General features: G+C 42.9%; 1 protein-coding gene across 1 annotated transcript; it reads right to left on the bottom strand.

Annotated features, from left to right (window-relative positions):
- Positions 1-5,205: 5,205 nt before the first annotated feature.
- lrp3 (low density lipoprotein receptor-related protein 3) lies at positions 5,206-14,188 on the bottom strand. Its single transcript, XM_061067666.1, has 8 exons — positions 14,175-14,188; positions 13,994-14,076; positions 10,209-10,347; positions 9,917-10,122; positions 8,130-8,746; positions 7,396-7,868; positions 6,940-7,072; positions 5,206-6,063 (listed from the first exon to the last, which is right to left on the bottom strand). Exons 1-8 carry the CDS (start codon positions 14,186-14,188, stop codon positions 5,206-5,208), a joined length of 2,523 nt encoding a protein of 840 aa, XP_060923649.1.
- Between the last annotated feature and the right edge of the window lie 592 nt (positions 14,189-14,780).

Below are 14,780 nucleotides of genomic sequence, written 5' to 3'. Positions count from 1 at the left end.
GCACCACAATGAACCAGGAACTCCCTTTTTACCTTAGGAGCTGTACTTACAGTTTTTGCGTTATAATTTTTCATTTTGTTTGGTCAGTTTTTGAATGCTGAAGGGATTGTTTTACCTAAGTTCATCCATGGGTGCAGCCTGAAAGGGTCTGCAATGACTCCTCCACTATAAAAGAAGTGGGTGGTTTAATTAGGACTTCAGCACGTTAAGCCCCAAAGCTAGGGCGTGGTTTTTTAAATCTGTCTGTTTGGTAGTACTGTCCTTCCATTCCCCTCACCAGTACGCCAGGTTTTCTCCTTCATACAGATTATGAAAATCTTCTCACTTCTACTCACTGCTTCACTTCCAAGGTCTTTTACTTTTGTTACCATAACTAAATCTAATGTGCCTTATGAAACGTTTGTGTTGGAACCCTGTGTTGGTTTGTGCAGGTGTTTGGACAGCATCGTAACTTTTATGAGGTAAATCTATGCAAGCAGTTTTTGCCCTTAGCAATGTTTCCATATTACTGCTTCTATCTTCAACTCTGTTACACTAATTACTCACATGATGTTTACTGCTTGTAAACTGTGGATGAGTATTCTACCTGGCAACAGTACCTGGCCATGCTTTTTCTGTAAATCTCTCACTGCCACTTTCTCATACTATCATTCTTTTTTCATGAGATATACTTTTTAACCTCTCCGTTCTTACAAGAGATGTACACAGTGACACTCATCTTTCCCAGCCATATCTAAATGACAGTGGACTTTATGGCTTAATCCTGAGGAATGAATAACACTCTCAGAAATGAATAAGCTGCATTGTTGCGACCCATGATGACAGACTGGTCTTCTGTCTTTTTAATCCTCAGCAATCTCTTCTGTCTCTTGAGTCGAGCACAACAAGCCTTTGTTGAAACTTTGGTGCTTTGGAAATGTCCTCATCTCCGGGAATGCCACTGTGAAAGAAGCCTGAACTGCCAAGACAGTTTTCACTGGTTTCACATATTTCATCTGACGTGATGATACAGTTGTACCACCTACGTGTTGTTGGATCACATTAGCAGAATCAGCATTCACAGGTAGGTTGAGGGCTGGCAGTGGACCCTGGCTCGGTGACTTTTTTTAGATCAACTTACTGTGATACCATTGACATAATATGGTAGAATTAACTACAGTCCCACTGAGCTTCTTTCTGTTGTCCTGTCCCAATTTAAAAAAGAAGTTCGCTCCAAATGATTTGGGTCAAATTAATCTCTTTTTTGAAGTTATGATACGTTTGCCTGTGGTCCTGAAGATTCTAACAGTCTTTCATAGCACTTGTCTAAGGTCTTTATGTTGTTTATAGAACAGAAAACATGAAGTTTGGGCCTTTTTAACATGATGTAAACCAGCTGGTTGGTACCTGGATTAAACCTTTTTTTCAGGACAAAGCGACTGGGATTTTCCCTCTCCATCAAACCCATGGACGCACAATTAAGAAAACATGTCTGTCTGTAGTGTCCAGGTGCTGCTAGCTCAGTCGAGATCTGTAAATACTAAAGAAAGAAAAAAACTGTTACAAATGTTCCTGGAACTCCTGAAAAGATCATTCCTCAGACATGTTTTACATTTACATACTGCACAATTGATGGGTGTACCTCTGTTTTGTAAAAGTGTAAAGTTGAACAAGAATAACAATGTAATTGCATATTAAAACAACAACTTCTGAGATGCATCACTGTTTTGGGGGGTAGGAATTGGTTTGTGCAAAATTGACTACTCACTAAAAGAACTTTGAATTGCTGACAAGATAAAAAGTATATCCTTGTGTATTTTCTACACTACTACAAATTTTACAAATGAAGACCAGCTTGAACTTTATTAATTGCAGGCACAGGAAAACAATGATAAATCAACAAGAAAGCTCTCATGTATCATTACAGGAATTTGATCAGCAAATCTCAAAATGTCATGGTGGTATTTTCTCTTTCAGCAGGAAATATACAAATATAGATTTGAAAAATGAGAAAAATGCTTCAATACAAACGCGGTATTTGTTAACTTCAGCGTTTTAGGCGTAAGAAGCTTCAAAACCATACAGCAAGGAAAGGGGATGTCACTATCAGACCATCACATCCACCGATGGCCTTGATCCAGTGTATTTACCTGCATGTTCATACCTGACAGATAAAACTTCAACTTAGCCACAATTGCACTTATCACATAAAACTAATTAAAACAGAAAAATTTTGCAATCCACATTACTAATTATTAAACACCCCAATACAAATCATAGAGAGTCTTGCAGATTATCACTTAAATAATCATGTAAATACACTGAGTTAAGGTCACTGGAGGAAACATTTTCGTTTCACTAAGTATCCTCTCATAATAATCCCAGAGTCAAGATTCCTGATGCAGTATAGTGCCCTGTAGATCATCAGTGTCATATCACACGCAGTCAAATCTAATCTCTTCAAACATGTAAACCACAGCTGTGATCCGTGAAATGATCAGTAAAATGGGAAGGGAAAACCATTAAGGCATTTGGAAAATGTCTTTACATTACAAAGCAAGGACGGACAGCAGCTAACTATTTCTATTTAAGTCAAATATGTACTTACAGGCTTTGAATTTAAACAATAAGGCAATGCAGAATGAAATTAAGCAGAGAATGCATGAGACTAGGAATGAGTAAAGAGGTTGGGATTTCTCCATAAAATAGCTCAAAGAAGGGGAAAGGAATCAGAGCAAGTCTTTAGGCAGAAGTAATGGGGATATGGGGTATGAAGACATCTCTAATGGCACATAATATGTAGCAGCCGTTCACGATAAATGTACTATAAATTGCACGTTAAGCTCACTTGAATGAAAAACAGCAGGATAGACAAGTGTATTTAGTACCGAAACCTGACTCTTCAGCTAAACATCAGCCAGTTCTCTCTTCAGTATTAATGTCCTACAGTAAAAGAAGGAGAAACTCACTGATTTCAACAAAAAACGAAACAGGACATTCTGTTAAGTCCAACAGTGATTAACAAAAAAGGTAAGCAGTGGATGCAGCGGCTTCACAAAAAGCCTCACAGGCTTAATCTAGTTCAAGTTCAAGTTTGTCAAGGCAGAAAGAGTTGTATAAAGACTAGTATAGGTCTCCACTGGAGGCTGAAAAAATAGAGGTCTTTGTTTTAATGTCTTGTGAAAATTCCACAGCATTGATATGATTTCCACTGAAATAAACCAGCAGTCAAGACATGTGCAGCGTACCAGTGTGCAGTCAGCCGTGCTGCAGATGGACCGCTGGGAAGGAAAGGACTCTACCAACAGTCATTATTCCCCAAATTTCCTGGATATCCTCGCCAACTCGTAAATCAGAGCTCACGGGCAGATTCCCTCGAGTGATGAAAGGCTGGAGAGGAGAGAGGCTGGGTTTGATTCAAAGAGAAGCTGAGCAGAGGAAAATACTCCACTGTAACTGGACTCAATCCAGTTTACATCCAGGTTTTGCTGTTTTAAAGATGATGGTGTATAAAGATTTGAAATCCAAACACCACTTCCAAAAAAAGTAACTAATAGAGGTTTGTTTAAAGTATCAGTGAAGAAGACAAGCAACGAAAACAAACATGTTGAACAAATACTGACAAAGGTTTGGCATGGTTAAACTGCTTGTCGAATAGTTTGACATTCTTTGAAACTATGATTATTACTAATTGTCTCATGCTTATTTCATATCTCTACTATACCATGAATCTCTGTCTGTCTGTCTGTATTTGGCTCACATATCTAAAGAACCATTCATCTTATCAGCTACAGTCATGGCATTTGAATTGTTAAGGGCCCAACAAAGTGCAGTGTCGGATTGGTTGTAATCTGGACAAGCGATATGTTGAATATTAATAGAAATTGAATTATCAACTATAGAGCTAGTGGCATTGTCGACCCGGAAAAACAGCACGTTCACGACTACTTATTTTAAAAATTCATCATCACCGAACTTTGAATAAACAGTTGAAAAGCTCTTTGTGCAGCAGCTGGGTCGTGCCCCCGTGGTTCTGTGGACAGGTCTTAACCTGCCTGGGTTTTTGACCCTTTATCCAGTTTTTGTGCAAAGCTAACCTGAGCTAAACAATTACATGAAGCCATATATTAAAATATGCTGTATCAATTGTGTCATCTCCTCAAATTAATATTTCCCGAAATGTCAAACATTTGCTTTTGAGTGGTTGCATTTAGGTGGCTAGTCTGGTCATTTTCTATATTTTCTTCTTGTCAACAAACCCCAATGTAAACACCAAAACCAACAAAGTACTGTTTGTGTTGTGGCTAAATACTCTGGGCCACAGAACTCCATCATCCAAAATGCAATACTTTTGGGACAAATTCATTAAAAACACACATCTCTGGCATCATAAATGTGCACACAATTGTTAATTTTGTCTCAGTGCTAAATTCACCACCCTGCTACAGCAAATACACACCAGTTCACCAAATGTGTATAAAAGCACATCTGAAAATAGTCCCCAACAGACACTATTTACTCCTCTTTGGGATATGTTGCACCAAAACTTTACCACCATGGTATTTTAGAAAGTTATTCAGCCTCAATAAAAAGATAATAAACAGTAAAGTACATTCACAGGGAGGTGAATTGGAAAAGTACTGACAGATGGACAAAAGCATTGTTGGTTTGGGCATTAACACACAATTAGTTGACAATATAAAAAATATAAAATAATGCCAGCTTCATCCTTGAATGTGAAATGTCATATAATGATAATTATAACACCACCTCACACAATAAATTGGGGATAAGACAGGGTAGAGGCAATCGCTCAATTGTTTTTTATGGGTCACAGTATATAGCGGTGTATAATGGCTCTGGGTAACGACTAAAAGGCTGCTTTGGCGGACATGTAGCCAATATTGTATTGGTACTGGTGTCCAGAACTGAGTGTAATTTACTATAACAGTAAGTTAGGTTTAACAGTGAAGTCTGAATGCAGTTGCCTGCCCAACGAGATACACAGCACAGACCAAAAGCGCTATCAGCACTAGATGTGGGTAATTTCCTTTTTAAGTGTATAAAGAACATGAGTGGTTAATTTTCATTGGGTGTGATGCTATCCCTCCTCCATGTGTCGGGCTAAGGTACGAGTCTGACCTCTGGATCTGGCGGGGACACATGTCAAGGACACTTTAGCAGAACAGATATTATCAACACCAGGTGGAGAGTTTACTAAACTTTTCAAGATGGCGTAGTCTTCCTCCCTGAGTCTCCTTCCTCATCACTAAGGGTCCTGCTGAACCTGCAGACGCCGCTCTTGCCCTCTCTCCTGTCATCCCTGCTTCGTCTGTCCCCGATAGATACTTCCACTCTAAAGTGGCTGTCACTGTCCTCTGCTTTCACATAAGAGGACAAGGGCCCAGTGGGTGAAGTCACACCTGGACCCAGTGGGTGGGACTGGGATGTTGGTGTCTGGGAGCTGCTGGGAAACACAGGGGGGGAGATGGGGGACAAAGGCCCTAGAGGGGAGTAACGTCTCAAGGAAACTCCTTTCAAGTTAACTGCGAGCTCCAGAACAAGTTTCCTAGAAGCCCTGGGGTGGCACAGGGGCACCGAGGCTTCCTGTGGGGAGGGATGATGTCTGCTGGCGGCTGAAGAGTCACAATGTGGAGTCATGGCTCCTTCCCCACTGACAGATGATGGCTCCTCGTCCTCTGGACTGTCCGCTGACTGCGAGGAGAGAGGTGAGGCAGGGCTCTCTGGTGAGCAGGGCTGCAGTTCCATGGTGGCGGAGTAGGTGGAGCCTGACATACCCACCACATCAACCTCATCCCCCAGCTGGTCCCTGCCCTGAGGCCCCTGCTCCACCACAGTTCTGTAGCTGTGGAGCCCCAGTATGATTTGTGTGGGACCAGGGGGATCGAGCAGTAGGGCCTGGCCTCTGGATCTTCCTCCACTGTGAAACAGACGACTCCACAGATGCCCGAATCGTCTTCGAGAGGAAGAGGATGAGGAGGAGGAGGAGGAAGTGGAGCGCCGTGATGAATGACGTCTGATCTGTCTGCGCATCGCCAAACGCAGGTTCTGTAAGATGGAGGCCTGCAGGAGGAAGAGAGGAGACAGAGGAAGACACAGAGAAACAATGAATCAGATCGCCAGCAATTTAGAGCCATATTCTTGTTCTGGAGCAAAGCTACAGGTAAACACAACACAATGTAATTCCTTCCTATATTTGTTCTCTTGCACTCCTGGTTCCAAAGCAAGCTGAGGCTGTGTGGGTAGTTTTGAAGTTTATACAGTGAGAGCCTTAAGAGTAGTGAAGCCTGACCTCCGCTAAAGCTGTTACATTTTTATTTTAAGCTCAAAGTGAAATCCGAAACCATTTCCTCTGGATAACATAAATGTATTTTCCTGTTGCATAAAGAGCATGATTCTACGGCTCCATTTTGACATCTCACACTTAATGCAGTAGCAGCTCTACAGCACATGGAAGTGTATTCATCACCTGATTGATTGTCTGAAGGAATAGTTTAGATTTCTAGGAAAAATGTCTAGTCATATCAATCTTCTCATTTAACTCTTGACAAGAATGTGAATAAGAACATAATAAATCATAAATAAACTGGAACAATACCCTTAATTTACAATAGTAGATCTATAATAGCAGAAAGAGTCAATTTATCTCATATAGATAGTAGATAGATGTCATTTAACTACTACAAATAGTGGATGGATGCCATATATCTTCCAGAAATGGCACATCATATCATATCTAATAAATTACAACAGCTTTTCTGTCAGTTTAGGCCCATTGGTTATGCAGAGAGAGGAATTGGAGTGTGAGGTTCAGGCTTCCACTAGAGCTGGTTACCAAAACTGCAAAAAATTGGTTTGTCACAGCTGGGTGCTCATATCCAGAGTCACTAGAAAACACACGTATGTATGTATGTGTATGATTATGTATTGTTGCACCACCTGGGTGGGGTTATATACTGGGAAATCCTCCACAGGAGGGATGAGACCCTGGGCAATCAGCTGACCATAAGAGGGAGGGGCCTCTCTCTGAACAAACTCTGCCTCCATGCGAGTCATCTGGGTCTCAAAAGCTCTACAGAGGAGAGAGAGAAACAAGGAGGGCACAGCAGGTCAATAAAAGAGCTTGGGGTAAATCAATTATCTTATTTTGAAAAACAGTAATTTCATCCCTGTAGAGTTTGCAGCATCTACCATCAACAGCAATAAAACACAATAATAGACTGAGTGACAGCTTACCTTTGAACAGCACTTGTCATTGGAGACAAGGTTTTTTTGTGTGTTACTATGACGACATATAAATTCAGGCACAAGGCAATAAATAAATCCAGAAGGAGAAAAACAAGTATGTCAACAGTAATACAAACTGAATGAAGGACAGAGGTGTTGTGTCCTCACCTGTACTCTCTGCTCCTGAGTGAGTGGAGTTTGAGGGCACAGCCGAGGGCAATGACCAGCAGCAGGCTACACACCAGGCTCCCGATCAGAGCGGCAGTGATGACCTTCCTGGGGACCGCAGCCAGGCAGTCCCTCTCGTCGCTCCCGTCCAAGCAGTCCTCCTGGCCGTCACACCGCCACGTCTCAAAGATACACAGGTTGGTCCCACAGTGGAAGTTCCCGGGTTGGCAGTCGTAGCAGTTCTTCTCATCCGACCCGTCGGGACACCTCTTCTGGTTGTTGCAGCGCTCCGAGGCCGGGTAGCACACTCCAGTGCCGCCCTCACAGGGAAACTCCCCATCTGGGCACATCGGGCAGGCCTCCTCGTCGCGGCCGGACGGGCAGTGCCAGTAGCCATCGCAGCGCTGGCGTTCAGAGTAGCAGCCCTGGTCGCTGCCGCAGGGATGCTCGCCGGGGAAACAGTAACCTTTGACCTGGGAGTGGGTAGGAGAAATGCGTCACCGTCTAGGCACCAAGAAGATGAGATCACTTGACTGAGTGTTTCCTCTACATCTACAGAGCAGTTACTTTCTCTATCAACCATTCAGAGTATTGATTCCTTAAGATAGTTGGAAGAAAGAGATGAAGGTTCAAAGCTCGAGCAGACGGAGCTTCAAGGAGTTTCAAAACATTAAGTTATGAGGGATGGAGGGACATTTTTCAAAACAGGATATATTATCACGAGATTGCTCAACCTGGTATGTGGCGTTGAAGCCGTGTCCAGGGCTGCGAGGCTGGGCCGTGTACAGGACACTCATCTGACCCCGGCTGGACTCCAGCAGAGCCAGGCGCCTGTTGTTATGATACGACAACACCTGCAACAGATGCTCGGCCTGATGCAGCAGGCCGTCGTAGACGTGCAGTGAATCTCTGGGCCCGAGCTGCAGGTCCAGCTGCAGCACGATGGGTTTGGGGTCCTGGGTGTCCAGCAGCCAGGAGCATCTCAGCTCGGACACGGCGCTGCGATTGGGCCGGAAAAAATCAGGGGAGGCAAAGGAGCCGTAGAAGTTCCCCAGACGTTTCCCACAGGTGGTGTCGGGACAGCCGAGCTCATCGGTTCCGTCAGGGCAGTCCCGGGCTCCGTTGCAGCGCAGGGCGGCCGGCAGACAGCGGGTGGACTGGACCTGGGTGCACGGCAGGGAGCCAAAGGGGCAGAGGCCAGGCTGGGCTTCAGTGGGGGGGGGGGAGCAGCTGCGTTCATCGCTGGCATCGCCGCATTCATCCTGACCGTTGCACTTCCAGGAGTGAGGAAGACACTTCCCGTTCCCACAGAGGAATTCATCGGGCTGACAGCTGCTCTGACCCAGGTGACCTACAGAGGAAAGAGATGAACACACTGGAACTTTAAACTATCACTCAAGAACAAGAACTGACATGAACGTATGAGCCAGCACTAAACTGAGTGCAGCAACACTCTCAGATTAAATGTATTCGCCCCAAACAGCACTTCATCAGATGCAGAGGGTTTAACACATCAATACAACAAAAAGCAGCCAAAGACGCATGGACAAACACAACACACTTTAATATACTGTGAGGCTTAACACTGCCTAATGAGTTCAGATTAACAGTTTTAAGTCTAGCAGCTAACACCCACTAATTGTAATGCTCTTTGTCTGGATTACTATAAACCCTGATCCACTGTTCAGAGCCTCAAACTGTAATTTACTGAGAGACACCGACCGTCACCATCAAATTCCTGAAAACAAGCAGCCATCATCTTTGATTAGATATTAAAAAGAAAGAGAAAAAAAACGTGACATTATTGGTAATTATACTAACAAGATCAAGATTACCCTAAGCCGTATCACCCTGTGGCCTGGAGTATCTAGTTTTAGGGTCATGGTGGGACCGGCTGACAGGGTCAAACTGGTCCATGCCCCCAGTTGTAGCCTCCATCAGCTCATGGTGGCTCCAAACTAACCAGATACTCTCACATTCTGACCAGAACCAAGAGCCCAACAATGTCTCATGACAAGAAAACACATTTCTATAGGAATGAAAACACTGCTGTGGTGGGACTGAGATGGTATTTTAATTTAACTAATGTGGCAAATTACTGCATGACATGAAACTAAGCCAAAATACTCAAAGCTTGGCTTTTTTACCCAAACATTACAATGTAATGAAGTTGTATATTGTGTGATGTGAATTATTTTGGTCGATATTGATTTAATAGATTACCATATTATTTCCAGGTTTAAGTTTGAGAATTAAGATAATTCAGTTAAAAGTAATTTTGATGTGGTCGTGCACCTTACATGCATGTAACGTGAGTGATAATTAAGTTTAAGAGCCATTTCAATACATGTCCTCATTTGGTAAAATAACTTATCATGACATTTTAGTCAAAAATGGACTGCACTTAATTATGTTTCTTATTTATAATTCAGATGATTGACATTTTGTGCCTCACAAATCTAGACATTTAAATTCACTCTGGTTACAGATTCCTCACAAGATGACATCACTATCCTCTCACCTCGGATGTAAGAGAGACGGAAGCCCTGAGCTTGCCCAGAGCCGTTGGCCTGAGAGTGGAAGTAAAGCCACACACGCCCCCTGGTGGAAATGACGGGTGGAGGCAGCATGGCGCCGCACAGCCGGGATTCCCCATGCCACATGGGAGTCAGCATGAGCCAGTCTCCAGAACAGTTTCCAGACTCCGCCAAGTCAAAGTTACGGAAACTGGAGGAGAGAGTTTTTTTTATGTCAGGTGCTCACACAGAGACAGAACTCGTGTGACAGCTGTGTGTTTGAGAAGTGACCTTTACCTGATGGTGATGACCTCTCCCTGACCTCCCTGGATATGCCAGCTGCAGTTGACTCCAGCCGGGTAGTTTAAAGGCCACGAGGGGCTGTAGATCACACCCCTCCGCTCCGTGTGGACCTCCGCCTTCTCACTGCAGCCTGCTGGATGACAAAGAGACCGGGGGGGGGAGACAGGGATAAACACATCAGGGAGGTCCATCTCTGCAATCCTTCTGTACATGCTTAATGCCACCGATGAAACACTGACCTGGAAGAAGTGTTATTATTTTACAGTGTCAGGTCCTCATAAATAACTGAGATATAAATTAATAAATGTCCTCTGCAGAGTCTCACTATGCTGCTTCACATACTGACATTCATTTTCTTATTCAGCACAAATCAAATTAGATAAAAGGCTGAATTTCAAAGGCTCTACTAAAGGAATAGATGTGATATTAGACTTCCCCAGCCTGACTGTTGCACCAAAGCTCTTTCTGTGTTAGTGCAGGAGTGAATGTATATGTTTTTGTTTATTTTTTTAGTAAAATAGTTGGGCTCTATGTTTTTTGGCAAACGCTACTCAAAGCAAGATAAAATAATGACGTTGAAACTATTTTCAGCTGCAGATTAACACACACTTGATGTGCTAGTGAGTAGCATGATGTTGCATGTGTTGAAGGTAATGAAGGAATATGTCACCCAGTGCATCAGTGGGGATCAGTGATGTGTTATTAATAGTCTCTGAACAACAATGCAGCGCTATGACTCACACAGGAATAATCATGTATCATGATGCTGCTCAAAAAGACTTGTTACCAGGATCAATTGATTGAGATATTTTCAAAGTGTCAGTAACAGTAACTTCAATCATCCTTTTTTTTTTACTATTGCTTGTTTGTTTTATCCTTTTCTTTTGCAGTCACTCTTACCTTATGTTTCATTATTTCACCTGTTGTCTTTGATTTAAATGACAATTTCTCTGATGCTTTGTATTCTTGTGCTACACAAATAAAGTTATTGTTATTATTATTACAAATCTCGTCTGTAAATCTGCAACCTACGGCAACAAAACTTTTGAACGTAGCCACAACAAATCATTGCCATCTTGAATTTAAAAGGGAAAAACTACAGAACCTTTCACAAGAGAGTTGTGAAAGGTTGTCCTTTATTCATGATGAACTTAGAGTTATGCATGCTCAGCAGGATCCATACTGCTACTGCCAGAACACACACACACACACACACGCACACACACACACACACACACACACACACAGTAACTTTGTCTTTTTTTTTCTCTGATCGATGCCAAAACCTAAATACAATCACTACGACATGACAAATGACCTTATTGCCTTTCAGCAGAGCTTTGTGCTGATCACACGGGAGCCAGAACCGACGCAGCAGCAGTCAAACTGGCAGCCACGGCAACAGCATCGCCTGCTGCCATCGCACCAGGCCCCAGGGAACGCCACAGTGTGGGGTGGCCAAGAGGAGCAGCAGGAGTAAGGCCTGTGCAGAGTGCAGGCAGTGAATCCCATTGTTTTCTAATAAGTGAGGACATCAGGACGAGGTTTGGTTTTGATAAGAGAAAGTCTTAAAACCAGAGGACGGAGAATTATTCATTAACTTAAATCGTGATGTAAGCGTTACATAATTAGGAGGGATTTCATTCTTGTGCTGAGAGCTCATCTCATTATTGCTTAACGCCACAGTAAGAGAGACACTCTTAATTAACCAGAACCATAACGACAGGACATTAGCTGAACGGCTCCACCATGATTATCCAACACCAGCACACAGCGGCAGGTCTGCTCTCTCTTCTGCTGAGTGTGTGTTTGTTACAGGCTTTCCTGATGATTCAGTGCAGTCAGCAGAGTGAAACAGGAGCGGAGGTGGGGTGGAGGAATCCTTAAGACCTCTGTGATGGATATCGACGACCCAGACCTAGTAAGTACAGCTGCACAATGAGGATCTGGTGCAATGACTCTTGGGTTTTTGATTGTCGGGGGTTGAACGTCCCTCCTGACAGATTATCGTGGGAGCAGGTCTACTGCATCACATCTTTTGTGATCGACAAGGGTGGCATGAAATCATCAGGATCTTCTAGAAAGTTAAATTCCCTGGTTTTCAGTCTCCTTTTGTGTTTGGGTTGATTGGGCTGCTGTTTTATCATCTGCACCAGTTTAACCCACATCAGTCTCAACAGACCAGAATGCACTGCAGCTACATGATATTTTATTTTGAATCCAGACACAAGTATAAATGCTCTTTTGTAAGGTGTAATATACCAAACTTATTTTTGGCTCTTCATGTTTTTAGGTGACATGAATCATTCAATTTAATTAAAAGCAGAGGGTTAATTTAAACACAGAGGGTTAAATTAAGTCTGAGCAATAAAACAATATCAATAATTATCACAGAATATCAATAGCAATATAACATAGGTTAAATATCTATATACCTATTATTGCCCGGCCCCATAGGTTAAATATGATCACATTTCCCTCTGGAATGCAGTGGAGTAGAGGTGTAAAGTAGAAACTAGAAAAACTCACGTCAAGTACAAGAACCTCAGACTAGCAGAGCTAATAACAACCAGTTTTTTTTTGCGTGTGTGTGTGTGTGTGTGTGTGTGTGTGTGTGTGTGTAACGAGAGAGAAGAAAAGAGACGTAATTATTCTTCATAGTCAAACAAGTCACAACATGATGTGTTCACCATAATGTGGTGTATTCCTCAGGAAACCTTCCCTCTTCACATACACACATTTGTTCATCCGTCTTTATGAGGACACTCTGTGACATGATGAATTATTGCTTGACCACAACCGTACAAGCAATAATCTGACCCTAACCCTAACCTTAGCCTAAACCTTACTAACCCTTACCTTAACGTAACCCTAGCCCTGAACCTAATACTAACCTAAACCTAACCTAAACCGCATTCTAATATAAAGCTTACCCTAACCTTATACTAAAGCTAACACTAAACACACTACTAACCTGAACCTAGCCCTAACCTAACACTACCCTGAACCTAACCTTAACCGAAACCTAATTCTAACCTGAACACTAAAACCAAGTCTTAACCCTCAATCAGCCCTTTAAAGATGTTTCAAAAATGAAGGACTGGCCAAACTGTCCAAAAGGTGTGATTGTCAAACTGGTCTTCACAACTTGTTGCCATGAAAACTCACACAAACTCACACAGACACACACAGACACACACACACACACAGAGACCTCTAAAAACACTTTGATAATAGAAAGAGCGGAGGGGAGGGGTGGAGGGAGAGAGGGGGAGAGATTGAGTGGCTGCAGAGAAGCAGTGATGTAATGCTGATAGCAGCATCACATTTGTGGCAGAGCATCCATGTTTCCACACACAGCCTGATCATTTCACCACCACAGATCGATGGCCCCACAGGTCCGAGCAGGATGATACCCTCATCTTCTCACTCCGTCCCTTCGCCCCAGTGGAGACAGGGCTGTCTCCCACCTCTTCATCACAGGGACACGGGACAAAGCAGCGGGCTAAAGGACATCCACCACTGACCCAGTGGACAGAGGAGTGCTCTGCTGAGACAGGCTGGTATCGGAAGCTTTGTGAAGTACACGCTCCTCAGTGGTGATCCAGATGCAAACAAACACCAAGGGACACAACATCTGTTCAATGACTGTACCCGAAGCACCAGGAGCGAGCACTGCTGTGTTTCCCCAGGACACAGAGACGTGCACACATCTCCATGTCAACATCTCAGCAGAGAGGATGCATTGTTTTCTCTCTCTCTCTCTCTCTCTCTCTCACCTGCACAGGGCAGAGCGGAGCGGAGCCACATCAGCCCGAGCAGCAGCTGCCTCACTCCCATGGTCCTGCGGGCACGGCCGCTGCTATCCGGAGCACAGGTCCAGCGGTTTGCTCCACATCTGTGTCCTCCAGCACAACATCTGTCTTCATCTCACACACACACACACCGACGGTGCCTCACTGAGGAAAGCCCATTGTGTCCTTTGCAGAAGCAGCCAAGACACCGGAGTGAAGTTGGCTGAGTCATACAACGCGACTTCCGCTTATTGTCTTCAAAATAAAAGCTACCAAACCAAGAAAGTGCATATAAGGACACTCGTTAACCCTTATTCAGATGTTTTTATAAAGTTTATTTTCACAGTATGCACTATTGGATCTGTGTGATCTACCGGGAAAACACACAATAAATACTCAAAGAAGGGCTGCAGTTATATGACTTCTAAGAATGACATATATAATTTTCTATTAAAGTGAATGTAATGTGTTTTTTTCTGACTGTTCAACAAAAATACTTCTAACACAAAACTAAAACAAAGTCTAACAAAAAAAATCCATAAGCCAAGAAACACATATTGTATATTGCAAAGAATTTGAACATTGCACGACTTTATCTTGATATTGCACATATAGAAAAGAAGCCACATATATAGTAATAATAACACACTTTATTTACATATTACTTGTCATACAAGAAATGCAGCTCAAAGTGCTTTACATATAATGGATACAAATAAAAAAAGTCAATGAAAATAAAAACATGTTAATAAAAAATAACAAAAGTTATATG

The sequence above is a fragment of the Limanda limanda genome, chromosome 3, assembly GCF_963576545.1.
Source record: "Limanda limanda chromosome 3, fLimLim1.1, whole genome shotgun sequence".
NCBI lineage: Eukaryota > Metazoa > Chordata > Actinopteri > Pleuronectiformes > Pleuronectidae > Limanda > Limanda limanda.
Note: the sequence above shows the minus strand (reverse complement) of the source record. Positions and strands in the feature narration are given on the sequence as shown.